General features: G+C 40.2%; 1 protein-coding gene across 2 annotated transcripts; it reads right to left on the bottom strand.

Moving 5' to 3' along the window:
* Window positions 1–383: 383 nt before the first annotated feature.
* Window positions 384–18364, bottom strand: kcnj13 (potassium inwardly rectifying channel subfamily J member 13). Of its 2 annotated transcripts, XR_007884434.1 has the most exons (4): window positions 18105–18364; window positions 11535–12097; window positions 4577–7250; window positions 384–4462 (listed from the first exon to the last, which is right to left on the bottom strand). XR_007884434.1 is itself a non-coding variant. In XM_051398010.1 (3 exons), the coding sequence occupies exons 2-3, from the start codon at window positions 12049–12051 to the stop codon at window positions 6676–6678; spliced, it is 1092 nt and encodes a 363-aa protein (XP_051253970.1). In that variant the 5' UTR covers window positions 12052–12097; window positions 18105–18364; the 3' UTR covers window positions 384–6675. The 2 variants fall into 2 exon arrangements, 1 of the variants encoding a protein (XP_051253970.1); XM_051398010.1 differs by having other exon boundaries at window positions 384–7250.
* Between the last annotated feature and the right edge of the window lie 1791 nt (window positions 18365–20155).

Raw genomic sequence — 20155 nt, 5'->3', positions numbered from 1 at the left:
CCTGATGTATTTAAATCTTAAATCTAAACTTAAAATAACGTTAATAACAATGTTTTCTTACACTCCTTAAAATCTAGAAGGCCTTCCAACCTTCCTTTTAGCAGCCATTTTGACATAAAATAGTAGGGTAGACACAGGTGTTACCAGTGATACTAATTAAGGTTATTTTCCATTTAGTGTAGTAGAGCCTTTTCAGTGAGCCAACATGCATACAGCAGTACCCTGACTCTGTCTGACCTGAATGGAACAGAACCTTCATTAGTATCATTGGTAACATCTGTGTTTACCCTGCTATTTCATATCAAAATGGCTGCTGTGAGGAAGCTCTATGGTAACTGTGATGTAGGCACTCAAGCTAAATGAAGTAATGTTCCTGTCACCTCCAAGCTTGTTTAGAAAATATTTATTTCATGTAATGTACACTGTACAAAGGCACTAAAGCATGTGAGATACATTGAGATCTCATCCTTCACAATCATATTTTGTGGAACATTTCCTCTCTTATGTCTGAAGTTGCAACATGATTTTTCTAAACCATATAGATAACACACCGATGCTCTTCATATCGACAGCCTTTAAAGGGAAAATACTCCAAACACAAACACATGTATATTTTCTACAACATTTATACTTTCTAACCTCCTAACTTTATTTGCTGAATCTAGAGACATTTATTATTGTACAAATTGAACATAATACATTAATTTCTGCTTTTAGTAATGATTTAGGCAATTCTTTTTTCAAAATAAAAAGATTAATCTACCATTAAATCAGCAGTCAGTATCATTCTATCAGTCACTACTGAGCCATATATCATTTTATGCAGGTCAGTCTAATGTTAGATAGCTCACTTTAAGACATGGATGTCTTTGTTCCAAAAGACTTTCACTGAATAACAGTAGCCGCTTAATATTGACAGTGGAATTACAACCATCTGGTGGTTTGTTGTGATTGTCAGCTCATGTTGATTGTCTACAGTGTAATCCTTCAGTTCTGTTGCTGGTCCACAAACATCAGTAAAAGAAGTCATTGATCAGCAATAGGAATGGCCTTTTATAGAGATGACAGACGAGACTGCATTCTTTTGTCACTGCATTCTGTCCCGTCCTTATTGCTCTTTTAACACATCCGATATACCTTCCAGACCTACTAATTCTATATTCAGTTTTACAGGGCTGGCACTAAGACTTTCCCACTTAAAATGCATTCTGTGCTAAAAATAATTCTCTTCACCTCAGTATCATCAAACAGTAAAATCCACTGGTGTAATGCATTATTGAACTACAGGAATTTACTAACAAATGCCATGAAACAATTTTTCTTAATGTTTGTCTGTTGTCTGTTGCTTGGTCCATCTCTTTGGTCCAGACTGAAATATCTCTACTATTAGATGGTTTATAATGAACATTTGTACAGACATTCATGTTCTCCTCAGGATGTATCACACATACTTTTGTGGTCCATTCATGAGAACAACATTTCACTTTGTCCAATACTTTGGTTTATGACCTGCAACAGTAATGACATTCCATCAGCCTCAGCTGTACTTTGTGTTTAGTGCTAATTAGCAAATATTAGCATGCTAACACACCAAGCTAAAATGATGCAGCCATGTCCCCTATCTATTAACATAAAAGGGAATGTTGTTAATTGGAACTACAGTTGGTAACAAAATTGTTCTTTGTCATATTTGCTTTACTACATCCTGACAGTAGTAGAAAAAAATCTGGTTATTCTTGCCAGGTCGTCTCCAAAAGTATTTGTTAACCTAGAGACTCAACAATGAACTGTCTTTCTTGGCTCTGATTTTTTTTTTTTTGTTCAGGCATGGTGGATTCTTACCAATGTAATAAGGAGCATGTACTACTGTCGCGGAAGTTTCAACAAATATGACAAAACGTTATTTCATAAAAAAAATACCTACTGTTGCTACTGAAGATATCAGTAAAATGTTGACTGGTCGCTAAAATAGGCAATCTTGCAATACTATCCATTTATAGTGACAACACCATTGTTATGTTAAGGCAGTTGTTACCAACCTTTTCCTTTAAGGGACCCGTCTTCCATCATTTAGTAAACTGACAACGGCTCTTTTATTTACCCCTTCCCTCTATCTCTGTTACAACATCAGTTCCGTCTTATAGCTAATTTTTTCACCTCTCAAGCCAGATGCAGACACAATGTGATGACACTGCGTATGACAATGACAAGAGTCCGAGAGAGCTCAACTTATAAGTCCAGACAGTGGACATTTGGATTCAACCATTGTCATTGAGAGCATGCTTACATTAACATTTAACTCAAAACATCATTGTGCAGATGGGGGCATGAGCACAGCTGCAGACTCAGTGTTGTCTCTTGTATTTCAGACAGACAGTGGGTTTGACATGCATTACCAACAACACCATGACTTTGACTACAATGAGAGGAGACATGATGACTATGTGTGTATAATATGATTGTCACAGTGAAGTGACATGAACTGAAAGCAGTGACTGTCTGGAAGGAAGAAAAACACATTCAACAATGTAAAACACTATGGGATTGTGTATGGTGTCATTGTCCTTTAAATGTTTCCAAAGTGGGAGTGGTCAAGGCGGTTTACTGATCCATCCATCCACTGTAATATGCTTCTTATGGAAAATGGAAACGTTTATCAGTACCACTACTGTATCTGCCTGGTGCCAAGCCTGTAATTACCATTCAGCATTACTCATGTCATAACTGGTTCTACCCCTTTAGTAGTCTTCCACACTACCTGTTAACCTACAGACATATATTTATTAAGTTTGAATGTAATACAATAATATTTGTGGTTCGGAGTTTGAAATTAATACACAATACATAATCCAAATCTTAACTTGTATGTGAAGCTTAGAAAATTAATTTGTTTGTGAAACTGAACTGATTGAACTGAATTTCAATAAATTAAGGTACACATTTGGTAGTGGGCGGCTGGGGCTCAGAGACAGAGCAGGTCGTCCTCTAATCGGAAGGTTGTTGGTTTGATCCCAGGCTACTGCCTTCACATGTTGAAGTATCCTTGAGCAAGATACTGAACCCCGAATTGCTGTGCATTCGTGTGTGAATGTGTATGAATGTGTTAGTTTCTGTTCGATGGACTTTGCCATCACTGAGTGAATGTGTGAAAGGGTGAATGTGGCATGTAGTGTAAAAGCGCTTTGAGTGGTCGGAAGACTAGAAAGGTGCTATACAAGTACAGGTCCATTTACCATTTACCATTACATTTCAAGTTCAAACTGTGATAGAAGAATTCATTTCAGCTTTACCCACAAAGTTTAAATTAAAGTGACCAAAATACGTATGAAAAATGCCCCTATCTAGATCCAGTGTTTGATTTGTCCATTCTGGGCTACTGTAGAAATTCATTCTGAAGCAACAAAAACACAACGATTCTAAAATGAGAATATTCCGTTGATAATACACTAATGAAAACACACCTATAAATATTATATGCCATTTCTGTCAGCAGATGCTCCTAAATGTTACACACTGGACCTTTAAAGCTACAATTTATCATTATTTTGGCCACTTTGGGACACACAACTGTCACATTATCATCTTACAAATCTGAGCAACTTTGTCATTAATGTGGAGTTGTCCACCTGATGAATGTAAGTTCAACATTTACACTCTTTTACCTTTGTGGTCTCCACTGTGTTCACCAGCTTGTCTGTGTGTCTTTCTGCTGAGGGCTTTAGAGCTTTTTATTCAGTGTTTATGATAAAGGTTTGATTACAGGAACTGAATTTAAAATGGATTGTGCCACCAAAGAATTAACTAAATATTTTTAAATATAGCTTCATCATAATTAGGGATGCACTGATACCCATACTGGTATCAGGTATCGGGCCGATACTAGTCTAATACACTGATCAGAGGGTAAAAACGTAGGATTTCGCCGTCTTCTGAGATTCCCAGCTGCCCCTACATCACAGACGTTATGGTGCCAAAACTTTTTGACAAGGTAAAAAAACACGTGCGCAACCTGGTGAATGAGGTTTCAGCCTTAAGTTTCACTACAGACATTTGGACAAGCAATGTGTGCCCGATGTCACTGCTCAGTTTAACGGCGCAGTGGATTGATGAGGAGTTTGTTTGTCATCAAGTCACACTACATGCAAAGTCGTTCCGCGGCTCACACACCAGCCAAACCATCGCAGGTGCTTTCGATAGCATGCTCCAGACCTGGTACATACCGAAGACGTCCGTCCACGTAGTGCTCCGAGACAACGCAAGAAATATGATTAAGGCCATGAGTGATGCTGAGCTGCCCAGCCTACCTTCTACTGCTCACACTCTCCAGCTGGTGGTTCACGAGGGCCTTCTGTCACAGAGGAGTGTTGCTGATGCAGTGGCAGTCGTGACTGTGACTGTGTGTGACTGTAACTGTGTGACTGTGTGTGACTGTGTGTGACTGTAACTGTGTGACTCTGTGTACCTGTGACTGTGTGTGACTGTGTGTTACTGTAACTGTGTGACTGTGACTGTGTCTGACTGTAACTGTGTGACTGTGTGTGACTGTGTGTGACTGTAACTGTGTGACTCTGTGTACCTGTGACTGTGTGTGACTGTGTGTTACTGTAACTGTGTGACTGTGACTGTGTGACTGTAACTGTGTGACTGTGTGTGACTGTGTGTGACTGTAACTGTGTGACTCTGTGTACCTGTGACTGTGTGTGACTGTGTGTTACTGTAACTGTGTGACTGTGACTGTGTGTGACTGTAACTGTGTGACTGTAACTGTGTGACTGTGTGTGACTGTGTGAGACTGTTACTGTGTGACTGTGTGTGACTGTAACTGTGTGTGACTGTAACTGTGTGTGACTGTAACTGTGTGACTGTGTGTGACTGCGTTAAAATGGCAAGAACGCCTATTGTCAGCTACATTTTTTCTTTTTCTGTTTTAGGTATAAAAATCGTTTTTTCTCCAGCACCACCACTGCTGCAAATGCCAAAGAGATGCTGAAACTTGAGCTGCTAAGGTTGCCTGGAGAAGCGGACAAGCAGGAGGATGATGACCTGAATGAACCACCTTCAAGAAAACCACGCAGTGACCAGCCCACTAGTAGTCTAGACAGCATATTTGATGAAATTGCATCAGCATCAGCATCAGCATCAGTGGGCAGAGCTGCAGTAGGTTCTAGTGTACAGTTAGAGATATATCTTGGAGAGGCTGCAATTTCACGAGAAGGCAATCCACTACAATACTGGATGGTTAATAAAGTGCGGTTAACGACTCTGGCTAAACTGGCGGGCAGATACCTTTCAGCAACTTGCACTAGTGTTGACAGTGAAAGGCTGTTCAGCTCAGTGTCACACATTGTGAGTGAAAGCAGAAACAGGCTCACAGCTGATCATGCAGAGATGATTCTTTTCATCAAAAAGAACCTGCCTCTCACTTTCCCAAAAAAAGCTTAGTTCAGAGATCACACCATTGCATGCTGACTGAAGTTTGATATTTTGTTTGATTCAAATGTGGACACTCTGCAATAGGTTCATTAATGTTTCGTCAATCTGAAAGCTGGAGACAGTGCCAAATAGTTAATTGATATTTTGTTTGATTAAAATGTGGAAACTCTGCAATAATTTCACAGAAAATGTTTATTTTTCACTTGAAATTTTAGTTTTATAGTCATTTTTATTAATATTTTACTTATATCTAATTCATCATCATTTGTTGTAACAAGCAGAGAAGAAAATAAAACCTGTCTTCCAATTCATTGCATTTTTTTTGTGGTAGAAGTATCGGCATCGGTACTCTGTATCGACAAGTACTCAGATCCAAGTATTGGTATCGTATCGGTTTGAAAAAAAGTGGTATCGGTGCATCCCTAATCATAATCGATCCAGTTATAAAACCTTACACTATAGTAAGAAAAGTATAATTAATTTTGATTCAATTTAAAAGAAAACAGGGGTTCTTATTTTGGTAACTTTGTGCATCTGTTCTATCAGGTATGTCTGATAACATTGCACTCAGCAAGCTGAGATCCCAGAATGCAGGGACATTGCAGATGACAAACAAACTAGCCAAATTAGCTGAGTGAGAACAAGCATAATCTGGCTAATAATCCCTCATTGGTGCAAACAACTACAGTAAGTAAAGTAGGTCAAAGTCGAAGCAGAAAGTGGGTCTGTACTGTGACAGTTGATGACAACAGACAGCAATTTTTACCATTCAAATACGATGTTTTTTGCCCCACTGGACATATTTTTAGAGATGTAGCCATGTTGTGAGATGTCAGCTATTAACTTGCTGAGTTATGTTATCATAATGTTATCACAACTGATAGAACCAATGGCCAGAGCGACAAAAATAATACCCAACTTGTAAATAACAGCATTTGTTCCCACACAATTCCCAGAAGTGGTGCCCCCTGCTGGCCAGGCATTGCAACCAACTGCATATATTGATGGGTGGGAAGCCAGTGGGGGATCATACCCTGGTTGTGACTCAAAGTGATTGGATGGAGGAGCTGCAGCACCCATGTCTGACATACATTTTAATTTCAAATGATTTGATTTGGTAATGAAATCTGAATTTAGGATTAAACAAGTACCTCCTCACAAAAATATCAGCTCCATTGTTAACTTCCCCGCTTATCCCTCTGAAGCTCCCGCTGTCCCTATGAGACCTCCCCTTCAGCCTCCTTACTCCATCCTGTCACTGCCATCACCGTTGATCTGCACCACACAGTCCTTGTTCAAAGGCTCCTTTGAGTGGGCAGTGTCAAAGTGCTGGGTGTTCACCATGTATCTCCCCCGAGCATCCAGCCCCAAGGCGGGGACAAAGCGACGGTCAAACTGGATTTCTTGACGCAGGTAGGAGGTCCTCTTCTGGCAGGAGTCGCCAGTTCCCTCCTGCAAAGCTGACAGGAAGACCACCAACTCAAAGTGATTGGACATGCCCTCACACAGGGCAGGGTAGAGGGGGCTGCTGCGGTCCAGGGGATGGTAAAAGGTGAGTGGGAAAATGAAGAAGGGACAGGGCTGTTGGCCTAGATGATCCAAGTGGAAGTCCAGAGAGGTCTGGTGCAGGGCCTGACCTTCATGCTCCTCATAGAGCACAGCACTCACCTTTACGTCCACCAACGCTCGCTGCAGCAGGTTGGTGGCTCGTAGCATGAGACACGTCTGGCCCTGGTGTTGGCCCACCACTGCCTGGGGGCTGAACTGGATGGCTCCTGCTCGCTTCTGGGGACGGGCAATCTTGGCTACAAATGCACCTGGTGGTTAATAAAATGAAACTTCAATGTAATATGATGAGGAAATGTTTTGGCCTCATTATTGTAAAATGTTTACCTCATGCTGCTTTGCAGTAAATCGTAGCAAACTAAATCAGATGTTATTTTCTTGTTTATTGATCTCCAACTGGGCAGCTGCTCTAAAAATGCACAATTTGGTTGATGACCCAATTTAACATGCTTTTTTCCCCTAAATGATCAGTGTCATCATCAGCACACATTCAAATGGGCCTGAGTGGTATCTAAGGAGGAAGTTTTACATTAATCCAACTTGTTGTTTGCCTTGGATCCTTGGGACCTTCCACATTTATATGACTGTGTTGTTAGATCAAACCTTTCTCCTTTAGATACAGGCATTTTGTCCTGTTGTTTTACAAACTAGGGGTCACCAGATAAATCAGAGGGGTTGGGAAAACTGCAGCTTGGTCAGTGGCCCTCAGCTTCAAAATATGATGCTGTAGGTATCCCTCTCACATTATTTCTGGACTCTTAGGGTTGTGTGGTCAAGTTAGCAAGAATGAATAAGCAATGTCTACAACTTCCGGAGCAGTTACTTTCAAAATTAAAAAAAATGTAATGTAGTGAAACGGTTGCAGTTTGGTTAGGTTTAGGCAAATACAATTTGGTTAGGATTAGGAAAAGATTGTAATTTATATTATGTAACTGATGTAACCTAAGTACCTTCCGTAAATTAACTTACTATGTTTACTTTAGTGTTTCAGAGAGCTAATTGTTTTGTTTACTTGCAGCAGTCTTCTTGGTTAAAGTCCTGTGCTTGTTCAAGTATCCATTCATCCCACCAACTTCTGCACTTTTTATACTGTGTCACCTGACTTTGATGGTGGCCGCTGCCAGAAAGGACTTTACAGGGATACATAGGGTGTCATATTTTGAAGCTTTGGGCCACTGACCAACCTACGGTATTTGATGAGTTCAGAGTGGGTCAAAATGGGTTATCATAGTAGGGGAACAGACTTCCAGCAATTTACATTTCTTGTAGTGGTTTATGAATACATGCAGAACAACTTTAAAGCTGCAGTACGTAACTTTCATATTTGCTGAAACATTAATTATATCCTGACAGTAGTACATGATAAAGACAGATAATCTGTTTAAGTTCCTGATTCCTCTGGCCCCTCCTAGTGCTCCTAATAGCATTTACAAGAATCCACCAGGCCAGAATAGAAACAACCAATCAGAGCCAAAAAGATAGAAAAGACTCTCTGGGTTGGTATCTTGAAGATGAAGAAGTAGTTGATTCAGTCTCATTCCCAGCATCAATCAATTATATTTCTTGGCTCTGATTGGTTGTTGTTGGTTGTTCAGGCCTATTGGTTTCTTGCAAATGCCATAATGAGCACTAGGAGGCTTTTTTTTACACTTTACCCGTCTTATGTACTACTGTCAGCACATAGTCAAAGTTTCAGAAAATATGACAAAAAGTAATTTTTATAAAAGTTACCTACAGCAGCTTTAAATGTATGTGCAACACTTTCTTTTTCTTTCTTTTTTTTCAGGAAAGTGGGACAAAGAGAGGGGATGACACGCAGCAAAGGATTGGAGGTCAGATTCGAACACTGGGCCGCTGCAGCAACTTGGTACATGGTCACCAGCTCTACCAGGTGAGATAACCGGGCACCCTTCACTTTCTTTTTCTAATTTTAATGGGCTATTACGTGAGAAAATGATTTTGTAAAATGAAATACTACTTTCTTTCTTTTTCTACTTGATGTGAACACAGTGGAAAAATCAGCTGTGGTGAGAACAGCCAATCATTCCATGAAAGTGACCTATGCCGAGTGTGTAGTAAACGCTGACCACCTACCTGTAATGAATTTTGAGACATTTCATCATAAACCCTGCATCATTAAACAATGGGAAGTAAAACTGGGGTTAAATCTGTCAGTGCTAGGTTTTTATACTAGGTTGTAGACCTTTGGAGAGCAAGTTTTGTCAAGAAAAACTCTTGGAAAGTGATTTCCTAAAAAGAGTGGGAACCCTAACAATCCTGACATTAACTCCTCATTACCAAGGCTGTAGCCAGTGTTGTAGAAACAATGAGGTCATACTGAGACTGGTTACGTCATGGTCATATCAGAGAAGTTTCAAATAGAATTAAAGCTGCAAGCAGCATTGGGCGGGACCTCGCACTCCACGCAACTCGGGGTGTGCTGTGGCCGCGTCACGTGCCTTCATAATGTGCCGTTGTAACACGTGAGGTCACTGCGAACCGTGGAAATTCAGCGCCACGCCATGGACACGCCGTTTGCCACACAGTTAATATTTGATAAAGTTTTGATAACCAATGTATCTAGATTGCAGTAATTGAATTTGAAGTCAATCCGATAAAATCTGTAGGAAGAGTTAGTTAAAATAGAAGCCCTGAAATGTGGGAAATGGCATCATAGCTAGACATTTGATTAAAATGGCTAACTTTGATGTCACGCTACAGACACGCCCTTCAACGTACAGTCACAAATTGCAAATATTTTAATGAACAAAATTTTTTGACTGTACTGACCAATTTTGAAGCAGATCCGATAAAACATGTAGGAGGAGTTAGTTAAATTAGAAGACCTAAAATGCCAAAAATGGCATCACAGTTTGACATTCGATTCAAAATGGCCAACTTTGACAGTACGCCATGGACACTCCCTTCAATGTATAGTCACAAATAGCACGGCGTTCAGTCAGCAACAATTTTTTGACTGTACTGACCAATTTTGAAGCATATCCGATAAATTCCCTAGTTCGTTCAAATACAAGGCGAAAATTCACCAAAAATGACCACGGAATTCAAAATGGCCAACTTTGACGGCACGCCACGGACACAACCTTCAACGTACAGTCACAATAGCACGGCGTTCAGTCAGCAACATTTTTTTACTGTACTGACCAATTTTGAAGCAGATCCGATAAAACCTGTAGGAGGAGTTAGTTAAAATAGAAGCCATAAATTGCCAAAAATGGCATCACTGTTTGACATTCGATTCAAAATGGCCAACTTTGACAGCACGCCACGGTGTTCAGTCAGCAACATTTTTTGACTGTACTGACCAATTTTGAAGCAGATCCAATAAATTCCCTAGGAGGAGTTTGTTCAAATACAAAGCAGAAAAGTGAAAATGACAAACAAAATGGCCGCCGAGAATGAAAATGAAAATCAAAATAGCCGACTTCCTGTGGGTTTTGGGGCATGGGTCCAGGCGGCTCTTCTGTAGGTCTTGGCACGTTACACGTGCCTACCGAGTTTCATACATATTGGTGAATCGTGGCGCCAGGGCTGCTTTGTAGAAATACTGTAGGGGGCGCTACAAACATGACAAACACGATTTTTGGTATGTGAGCTACAGGCACCAGTCTACATGTGCCATGTGAATTTGATATTCATAACTATTACGGTCTCCGCAGAGTGATTTACCATGCCACCAGAGCGCCACCTCGTGGTGGATTGTTGACACATTTTTTAGCCAGCCTCATGGAGCTATTGGCAAGCAGTTTCGTTTTAATCATACGTGCCATAAACTTCTTCATTATAAAGAGGGCCACCTTGTGGCGATCACCTGAAATTGTACATGATGTCTAAGGAAGACATGTGGAACTATGGACCCAAGTTTGGTGTCAATTGGATATACCACTGTGGAGAAATGCTCCACTTCCTGTTTTGACCATAATCTACAGAAAGTGCTAATTATATAATGTGCTTATTTTTTGAAATATCAAAATACTTTAAATTACTTTTTTTGTCAGGACAGATGCTACATGACAAGTTTCGTGCGAATCGGACAAAAGTGCATGAATGGAACACGAAAACGTAGTACATTGTACAGTTTGCACTCTAGCGAAAAGAAAATCTAGGTGAAAGTGGGCGTGGCCTATATAGGGAGATGCAGCTCCATCTCTTCTATCTTCTGTAACAGTCTCACCTTGAACATACTCCGACAGCATGTGACGCGCCCACAGCACACCCTGACACGTGCTGCGTGCAAGGGCCCGTTCATCGCTGCTTGCAGCTTTAATTAAACTTGTAACTGAGCCCTGTGATCTCACAGCTAACGACTATATTTAGTGTTATGAGAACACCACAGAATGTTTCTGTTAGAGGTACAAACACAAAATCTGCTGTGAAATATCAATTTAAACATTTCAATGGATATGTGCTTAGCTCAGCTAGTACTTTAAGTGTTGTAAATGTAATTAGAAAATCCCACTGTGGACATTAATGAGTTTTTTATGATTTTGTCTTCAGCAATAGGAGAGTTGTACCTGTTATGAATGCTTCCAGCATGAGCCCCAACAGCATCTGTACAGCCAGCAGTGCTATCGCACTCGGACAGTCCCCACTGGGGAACATGGTGCCATAGCCGATGGTCAGCTGTGTCTCCAGGGAGAAGGAAAAGGCAGCAGTGAAGCTGGTAATGTGTTTCACACAAACCACATGCCCCTGTGGGGGGGCATCATGATCCTGCACCGCTAGGTCTCCATTTAGGTGGGCCAGCAGGTACCACAGGCAGGCAAACAGCAGCCAATGGGCCAGAAAAGAGGCGCAGAAGGCCAGCAGGACCCATCTCCAGCGCAGGCCCACCAACAGTCCCCACAGGTCCTGCAGGGCCAGCAGCCAGGCTCTGCCCGTGGCCCCGCGCCATGAGCCTGAAGGGCACAGAGGTGGACGAAGGGCACAGTGTCCGTCTTTGGTGACCAGGCGCTGGCGGGGTGGAGAGGACAAGAGAGGAGAGGAGGAGGCCTTCCCACCCAGAACACTACTGTTGGATTTGGTTGTCATGGTTGCAGGTTGGTCTTATGCAGGGTAAGTTAAAGTGAGGAGGATCCTGAAAGCAAATGATAAAAGACACCCATGGGTATTTATTAGGATTGTAAGAAGGTTTGAGGCATTAAATCAGTCATCACAATGTGAGTTTCATCTCTGTGTCCAGTACAGAGGTATAAGGTCATGATCTAACACAGAGACTGAAAGCAGGGGGTTCTCCTAGTAGTGCTAAAAGTGACTTATTTAAATGTTTTACTGTATCTTGTTAGCAAGTTAGCTCACTGTTAGGGAGCTTAGAGCTCGAACCTTGCAATGAGGACGACTATTTAGATTATCTGAGTAGTAAGTGTGTTCAGCAAATATGACAACATTAATTGTCATATTTGTTAAAACTTTCATAGTTTCCTGACAGTAGTACATGTGTGACAGCTCCTTGCCGGGCTGTGACACATGAGACAGATAATCTGTGAAAAAAATCAGGTTCCTCTGGCTCCTCCTAGTGCTCCTAATGACATTTGCAAGAATCCACCGGGCCTGAATGAAAACAACCAATCAGAGCCGAGAAAGATAGTTGATTGTTGAATTAATTCCCAGGGGGTCAAATACAGACACTGAGACTCGAGAGCATGAGACTCAACAATCAACTATCTTCATCGACTGATGTTGTTTTTGTTCAGGCCTGGTGGATTCTTGCAAATACCATACTTTGTGTGACAGGTGACTGTCTGTTGTCTCTCTGCTGGTCTATGGTTACAAACACACCTTTTCCTCATGCTCATCAGTGTGATTGGCTGTGTCGTGTTCTTTTTTTGAGAAAGGACATTAAAGCAAGCGTTGTCCTCAACTTCTTTTATTTGAGAGAATAAGTAAATAACACAGCTGTGTGTCTGGTCTGCTTCACTCGAAAGCTCCGCTGGATCAGGGGCCCGGAGCACAGTCTGCTCCCTCTTTTTATAGGTGTGTTATTCTAGGTGTCATCCTTTCTGATTGGTACATGAATCACTACTCCCACCTTGTTTTGGGCAGAGGCAGTTTCTCTGTAAATAATTATTTAAAGACCTATGATGCACTGTGTACTATCATAGAGTAAACACAAAAACAGATCACTTCCCAGGCTTGAGGTACAACTCGGAGTTGGATCCAAGGGCAAAAGGTGCGCTTGCTTACAGTGTGTGCACCATTAGTTATTGTGTATGTTTATATCAGGGAGAACAGAAATCCTGTTCATCATAGGGAGGAATGATGACATGGAATGACAGGATTGCACAGATGTGTGCAACTATATGTCACATAATGTAATGAGATGATTTCAACATTTGTATACAACTGAGAAGTAACAGCAATTATTCACTTTAGTTTAACATTTTAAGAAATATTATGTAGATAGTGTCATTGCCCTAAAAACAACAGTCACTCAACTGGCCGTTGATTTAAATTGTGGAGATATGTAAAATCTGCAAATTAGTTTATTTCTGTTGTCATTTCAAGCCTTAACTGTAATGTTTAAAGAGACATAGTTAAGTGCAGTGGTCTGACCATCTGACGTTACTGATGTGCTTATTTTATGTACTGTGTTGCTTTGCTACTGGTTTTAATAAATGAAAGACATCTTACTGTGGGCCAAACCATGATACAGTCCGAGTTGTGTCCTTGCTTACTTTACAGTATATACCTAGCTTCGATGTCTCTTCCTGGCAGTCTATGCTGCAAAATAGTGATACCAAGAAGCTTTCTTTGGTTTGTGTCTGTTGGTTTGTGAGAGAGCGAGCAAGACAGTGGTTGTAAAGAGACAGAGGAAAGAAGAGAGGGAGCGCCGGTAGAGAGAAAGCCAGTTAATCAGAGAAATAAAACATTATTTTCGGATTGTTTCACAGCAGATACATCCTAAACACAAATAAACACACCCCCCCATCTTATTTCCCACAATATAGAACTGTTCCTTTAAATTCCAAGGTTAAAATGTATCTACATAATCACCATGTAACTAATTTAAACAGGACATATGTGTGTAGAAGAACTCTGAGTAACAGATGTATGTGAAGGCAGTCCTGACAGGCAGACAGCTAGAGTCCTGTTCTCGTCAGAGTTTCTATTTCTATGTCAATATTGTTGCCAGGAGATTAGAGCAGGTCCCAGCTGGGAATCTGTCTGAGGAACACAGCAACATGCAGAGTAGGAATGCGTCTTTCATCTGCAGGGAGCTTTAAACTTACTGCACTGCATGGCTCTCTACTCATCTTGTTCGCCAATTGCAATATACATTCACCATCATTTTGTGCATGCATTTTGGATGTACTTGCAACTTCTTTTGATGCATTTGCTGTGAACGTTGCATATCTTTCAAATACAAAACGCAGGGAGAGTGAAGGATTTTAAGTTTGAACAAAACCATGAATTCAGTGCGATGGCATGAAGAGACACACTAAGAACAAAAAATTTTGATATATTCAAATACCTATTTTTCTAAAGTTTCTACCAGTTTAAAACATGAAATTGAAAACATTACTTTGTTTAGATCTTAGTGACTAAAAACTAAAATAGTCCTTAGTCAGTTCAGTATTTAACTGACCAGACTACATTCTATGTCCGTCTGTGCCATCTGAGGACTTACGTGGGACATAAGCTGCAGTAACTAATGAGGCGAGTGTCGGGTGAGTGTGTGGTTGATTTTGGTAAGTTTGTCTTTGTGCTGAGGCTGGGGGAAACAGCAGCCTGATTACAGTCAGCAAGGTCGTCACATGAGGGCCATGTGCTGGCTGAGGTTCATTGTTCTGGATCTTAATCTGTCAGAGCTGTGGATCAGTCAGTCACCACATAGAGCATGAGCACATGCAAACAGACTCTTTGTGCAATCCTTCCTGTGTTTGTGAGAAGACAACATCAATATTAATCTCATATCTGTGTAGTACAGAGCTTGATTTAGTTAGCCTATCTTAGCATAAAGACTGGAAGCAGGACAAAACCTGGTTCTGTCCAGAGTTCATCAACATCTCTAAAGTACACTAATTAACTTGTTGTCACGGTTTTTATTCTGTATATAAACAGAAATACCACCTTTTTACCTCACTGTGACAACAAGACTTCAGGAAGCTACACACAGTCGATAGCCGCACATTTTATTTATTCAAGTAATTCAGCAATTCAGCACCATCCACTACCTTTATGTGGTTATTAGGAGTTGGTTCACAAGTTAAGCAGTAGGTGGCAGCAATCCCAGTTGGAAATCCAAAAGAAAAGGGTTTTACAAGATGACTAATTATGAGAACACCAGTGGAAGCTCAAACTGTTAAAAACAATGCCAAAAACAGGATGGAAATGTTTTTCTCATGTATTAAAGGATCAGTATGTATGTATGATTTAGTGACATCTAGAGGTGTAGTTGCATGTTGCAACTCACTCGATGTGCCCTCTCCTTCCAAGCATGACAGAGAATCTACGGTATCCTTGAAACATTCGAAAAACATGAACGGCCCTAACTAGAGACAGTGTTTGGACTGTGCATTCTGAAACATATCAGCTAAATGTTACGTCAGAACTTATTTGGGAAAAGTGTTTTCATCTCGCATTTAGGGCATCAACTCTTTTTCCAAAAAGGCAAAACCACTTCAAGTGAGCTTGAAAGTTTTTTTGATTTTTGTCAAACTTTTCTTATGTGATACTTCAAGCAAGAGATAAGAGATAAGAGGTTTTATTTGTCACATGCACAGTTATACATAGTATAATAATTCAAATAATTCAAATTAAACTGATTATATAGATAAATCATTACGTACACCATTATAATGAGTGAGCTTTAGAGGTGTTGGACACTGATGGTCTCCTTAAAACTGTACATTACTGAATGCATTTGTTGAATACATAGGATGATTACCTGGGTTATGTTCACTGGCAACATTTTTTCCAGTTTTCAATTTTCAGCACAAAAGTTGTAGAAAGTTGATAGAAGCACATGACTTTGAGACTAGAAATGATAGGGAGGGTGTGTGTTCAGTGTCCCACATGTAGCTAGTCTGAAAAAACATTCTGGTTAGGGAAAGATGGTGGTTCTGGTGAAAAATTAATGCTGATGTGGGGGCCAAGCTAATCTCTAACATGGGTTTCCATACATATCTTTTCCTCAAGTTACTGTTTTTCATTATTTAACCAAGAACACCATCTTTCAATAACCTTAACTAAAGAGAGATTGTGAAACAAATGAAATGTATTGTCAGTGATAAACAATGTATTTAGAATTATAGATATAAATAAAAATATAGTAACATTGCAGATAGTAATGTTGTTCTAAATATGATTGCAATTTCTTTTCCAGCGTTCAGTCTAATGTATGGCCACTTTGGCCGATGCCCAGGATGATGCTCGCTTATGCCTACAAAGTGCGAGCAACAGCACACTGACTGCAGTTCACTTAACGGCCACTTAACTGTCACTTTTAACAACGATTTCCTGATAGTTACATATATAACCTTTAAAATTGTAAAGATGTTCATTAATTGTTCTAATGTAATTTGAAACCAGAGTCAACTCAATACATTTCTGTTCTGTCGAGGAGTAGTTAGCACATATGTGTACATTTTCATTACTTTAGAACATTATAGCAGTCAGTTGCTTTTACAAACTAATGACATTATGACATTGACGGTCTTCTTAAAACTGTGCATTACGAATGTATTTGCTGAGTACATTTGGGATTAAACTTAACTGCTGCCTGGGTTATGTTCACTTGCAAACTTTTTTCAGTTTAAGAAGTTTTTTTTGTTTTCGGCACAGAAGTTGTAGGAAGTTGATAGAAGCACATGACTCTGAGACTACAGACTATAGAGAGGGTTTGTGTTTAGTGTCCCACGTGTAGTTAGTCTACAAAAACATTCTGGTTAGGGAAAGATGGTGGTTTTGGTGAAAAATGAATGCCGATGTGGGGGCTTTGCGTGTCTATAACATGGGTTTCTTTACATATCTTTTTCCTCAAGTGACTGTTTTTCAATATTCAACCAAGAACACTTGAGAAAGAATGTTGTTCCCTACAAAGCAAAGAAGCTAATGCAAATAAGTAGTTTATAAACTGAATTTCTAGGATAGATCAGACTGCAGTGTGTGTTATTTAGCCTTAACCTTAAAAAACAGACACTATAACACTATTCATACATTCCAGCTGTAATAATTGTATACACACTAGATGCATGTCACTGAATTTCTCACTGACAATAACAGAAAAGTAAATTTTTAGTATTGTACTTAAATATAAGTCTTGATCATGGGATTTTTGTTTCTCTTTGTTTACAAATGCATATTTTTGATATGTTTGATTGATTTTGGAATTTTAAGTATTATTCCATGAAGGTAATGAACTTGTAATGTAATGACATCAAATGTTTTTTCCTCCCTGAACTGTTTAGATGTGTGGCGATGCAAACAAGCAGCACTTTGTGTAACTGCTCCAAGGAGTGTGAGGTCCCTGAGGCCGGTGGGATATTTAGACTTACTGTAAGTCATCTCATAATGACAGCAGTGCGTGACAGCGTCTAGTCAGCCATTTTCCTGTGTCTAAGCAATCTGTGCTAATGTACGAGTTAAGAGAGCAAGTTTTTGGGAATGTGTCTTTATCACCAGCTTGGAGGGGTGCAGAAGGGTTTATGTAAAGTTCAGTCTGCAGCTGTTCACTTCTTCTATTATCTGTTAACACATAATATACATGTCTAAAATAGAAAAACTAATCTGTTTGATCATCTGTATCATTATAGTGATAAAAATGGACATGTTGTTGGCTTGACTTTCAGATGCCCTTGTGTCCACACTACAACCTGGATCAGTTTACCACACTGGATTGTAGAAATGGTTTCAGCTAAAGAAAAACAGTTAGGAAACAATTTATTTTCTGCGGTTTTTATAATTAACAAAGTGTATAAAGTTCACATAATGTGATCAGACAGATCCCGTTTCCTATTATGGATTCAACAAGCCAGGCTCCTTAACAAATGACCAATACTGATCAGATCACAGTAGAATCACTCATTGTCCTTGTATCAGGGCCTTTGCTCTACCAAGCATCACACGCTGGAGTTTGTACTCACCTAGAGCTGCAGTCAGGGCTAAACAGGGGCCCTCTGACCTTTTCACCTAAGAGCTGGTCTGAGCTCTGCCAAATGGGCAAAGGGGCCGAGGCAAATGGAAAGAGTGCCACTAGTTCCTTGAAGGACACAGGGTGTAAAATCCCAGAGGAGTCCCGAGCAGAAACTGATAGTGTCACCACAGAGAGCTTTTCTCAGTGTGGGAGCCGGACTGAGCGCGGCGCTCTCTGCTCCTCCGATCTGAAGCTCTCCAGCTCCGGGGCGAGGATGATTCAATTGGTCACATTACTCTGCATGGAGCCTATTAGTGTTCCCGGAAGACAGAAGACAGAGGGAGGGGGGAGAAGAACAACACCTTGTCACAGTTCATTCAAAGAGCTGCTTGTTGCTGGTTGGTGTCCCGCAGCTGCTGCTGTGAGAAATTGGGTTTGCTGATAGGGTGTTGCATTTGTGTGTGTAAGAGTGTGAATACATGCATGTATTTCCCTGCGTCCACATGTTTAGTCCCCATCTTTTCTTTTTTGTATTCCTGTGTTTTCATGTCATATCAAATAATAACCCTTATTGAGAGAAATGTAATCATCATTTCATTACACACAAGTTCAGGCTTTGGAAATGTTTCCATCTCTACTGGAATTTCATATAAACTTCTGTGAGTTTGAACTATACCTTGCTGATGGTTCTGTCTGCTGGTACCGGTTTTAATTTTCACACCAACTTTATTCATTAACAACTGACCCATGACTCCATCACTGTGTGGCTACAGAATAGATAACATATTAATCCAAGAGTCACACTGGCAGGTGACAGGTAGTAACTTTGCAGGACCTGAAGCAGGATTGAAAAAAATCTGTGGGGATAATCATGTTTCTGAAGGATAATTTTAAATTTCTTTTTGTAGTTCCTATGAGTAATAATAACACTTAGTCATGTTTTTTCATTCACGTTACGTATTTCTTAAAATTTTTCTTTCTTTCTTTCTTTCTTTCTTTTGTTCGGTCTTTACTATGTGTGTTCTTTGGGGTCACCGTGTTCTGTTGTACTGGCTTTATGTGAAAGCTTAAAAAAAATAAAAATGTTAAAGAAAAGAAGTCTGACCTCTGGTTAGACAAACTGTTCATTGGACATGACTTCTACTGTCCACACATAGCCGGCTGAATATGAAAATGCTGTTTGAAACTGATCCGTCCACACTCGCACACTTTGTTTTTGTTTTGATTTAATTCAATTCAATTCAATTCAATTCAATTCAATTCAATTCAATTTTATTTGTATAGCGCCAATTCATAACAGAAGTTATCTCAGGACACTTTTCAAATGGAGCAGGTCTAGACCGAACTCCTTATAACATTTACAGAGACCCAACAGTACCACCATGAGCAAGCGCTTGGCGACGGGGGCAAGGAAAAACTGCCTGTTAAGAGGCAGAAACCTAGGACAGACCCTTCGGTTCTAAGTAGGTGGTCGTCTGCCTCAACCAGTTGGGGTGAGAGAGAGAGAGAGAGAGAGAGAGAGACAGAGACAGAGACAGAGACAGACAGACAGTTGCACAGCAACAACAGTAGCAACAACTACACTAATAGTAGTGACTGATGATGATGAACATGAAGAAGATGATGACAACAGCAACGATGGGGGACAATGAGCAGTTACAATAGTAATAATAGTAACTGTAGTTATAATAATAATGATAATAATAATAATAATAATAATAATAATAATAATAACAATAATATCATTGATATTAGCAATGGCAGTCAAGCAGGACCATGGCAGGAGGCACCACCAGGATCCATGAGAACCTGCGAGACGAGAAAGCACAAGAACTCCGGGGAAGACGTGAAGTTAGTAACATGCATTAGTGGGACATGAGTGCAGAAAGAGAGAGAGAGAGGAAGAGAGGAGCTCAGTGCACCATGGGAAATCCCCCGATAGTCTAGGCCTATAGCAGCATAACTAAGGGATGGTTCAGGACTCACCTGATCCAGCCCTAAGTATAAACTTTATCAAAGAGGAACGTCTTAAGCCTACTCTTGAATGTGGAGAGGGTGTCT

The sequence above is a fragment of the Dicentrarchus labrax genome, unplaced genomic scaffold, assembly GCF_905237075.1.
Source record: "Dicentrarchus labrax unplaced genomic scaffold, dlabrax2021, whole genome shotgun sequence".
Lineage (NCBI taxonomy): Eukaryota > Metazoa > Chordata > Actinopteri > Moronidae > Dicentrarchus > Dicentrarchus labrax.
This window is presented reverse-complemented; position numbering and strand designations above follow the sequence as displayed.

Coding starts and splice junctions, on each gene's coding strand:
- kcnj13 (XM_051398010.1), bottom strand. CDS start 12,051: ATGACAACCAAATCCAACAGTAGTGTTCTGGGTGGGAAGGCCTCCTCC. Junction 7,251..11,534: donor GCTGGAAGCATTCATAACAG/GTACAACTCTCC, acceptor ATTAACCACCAG/GTGCATTTGTAGCCAAGATT.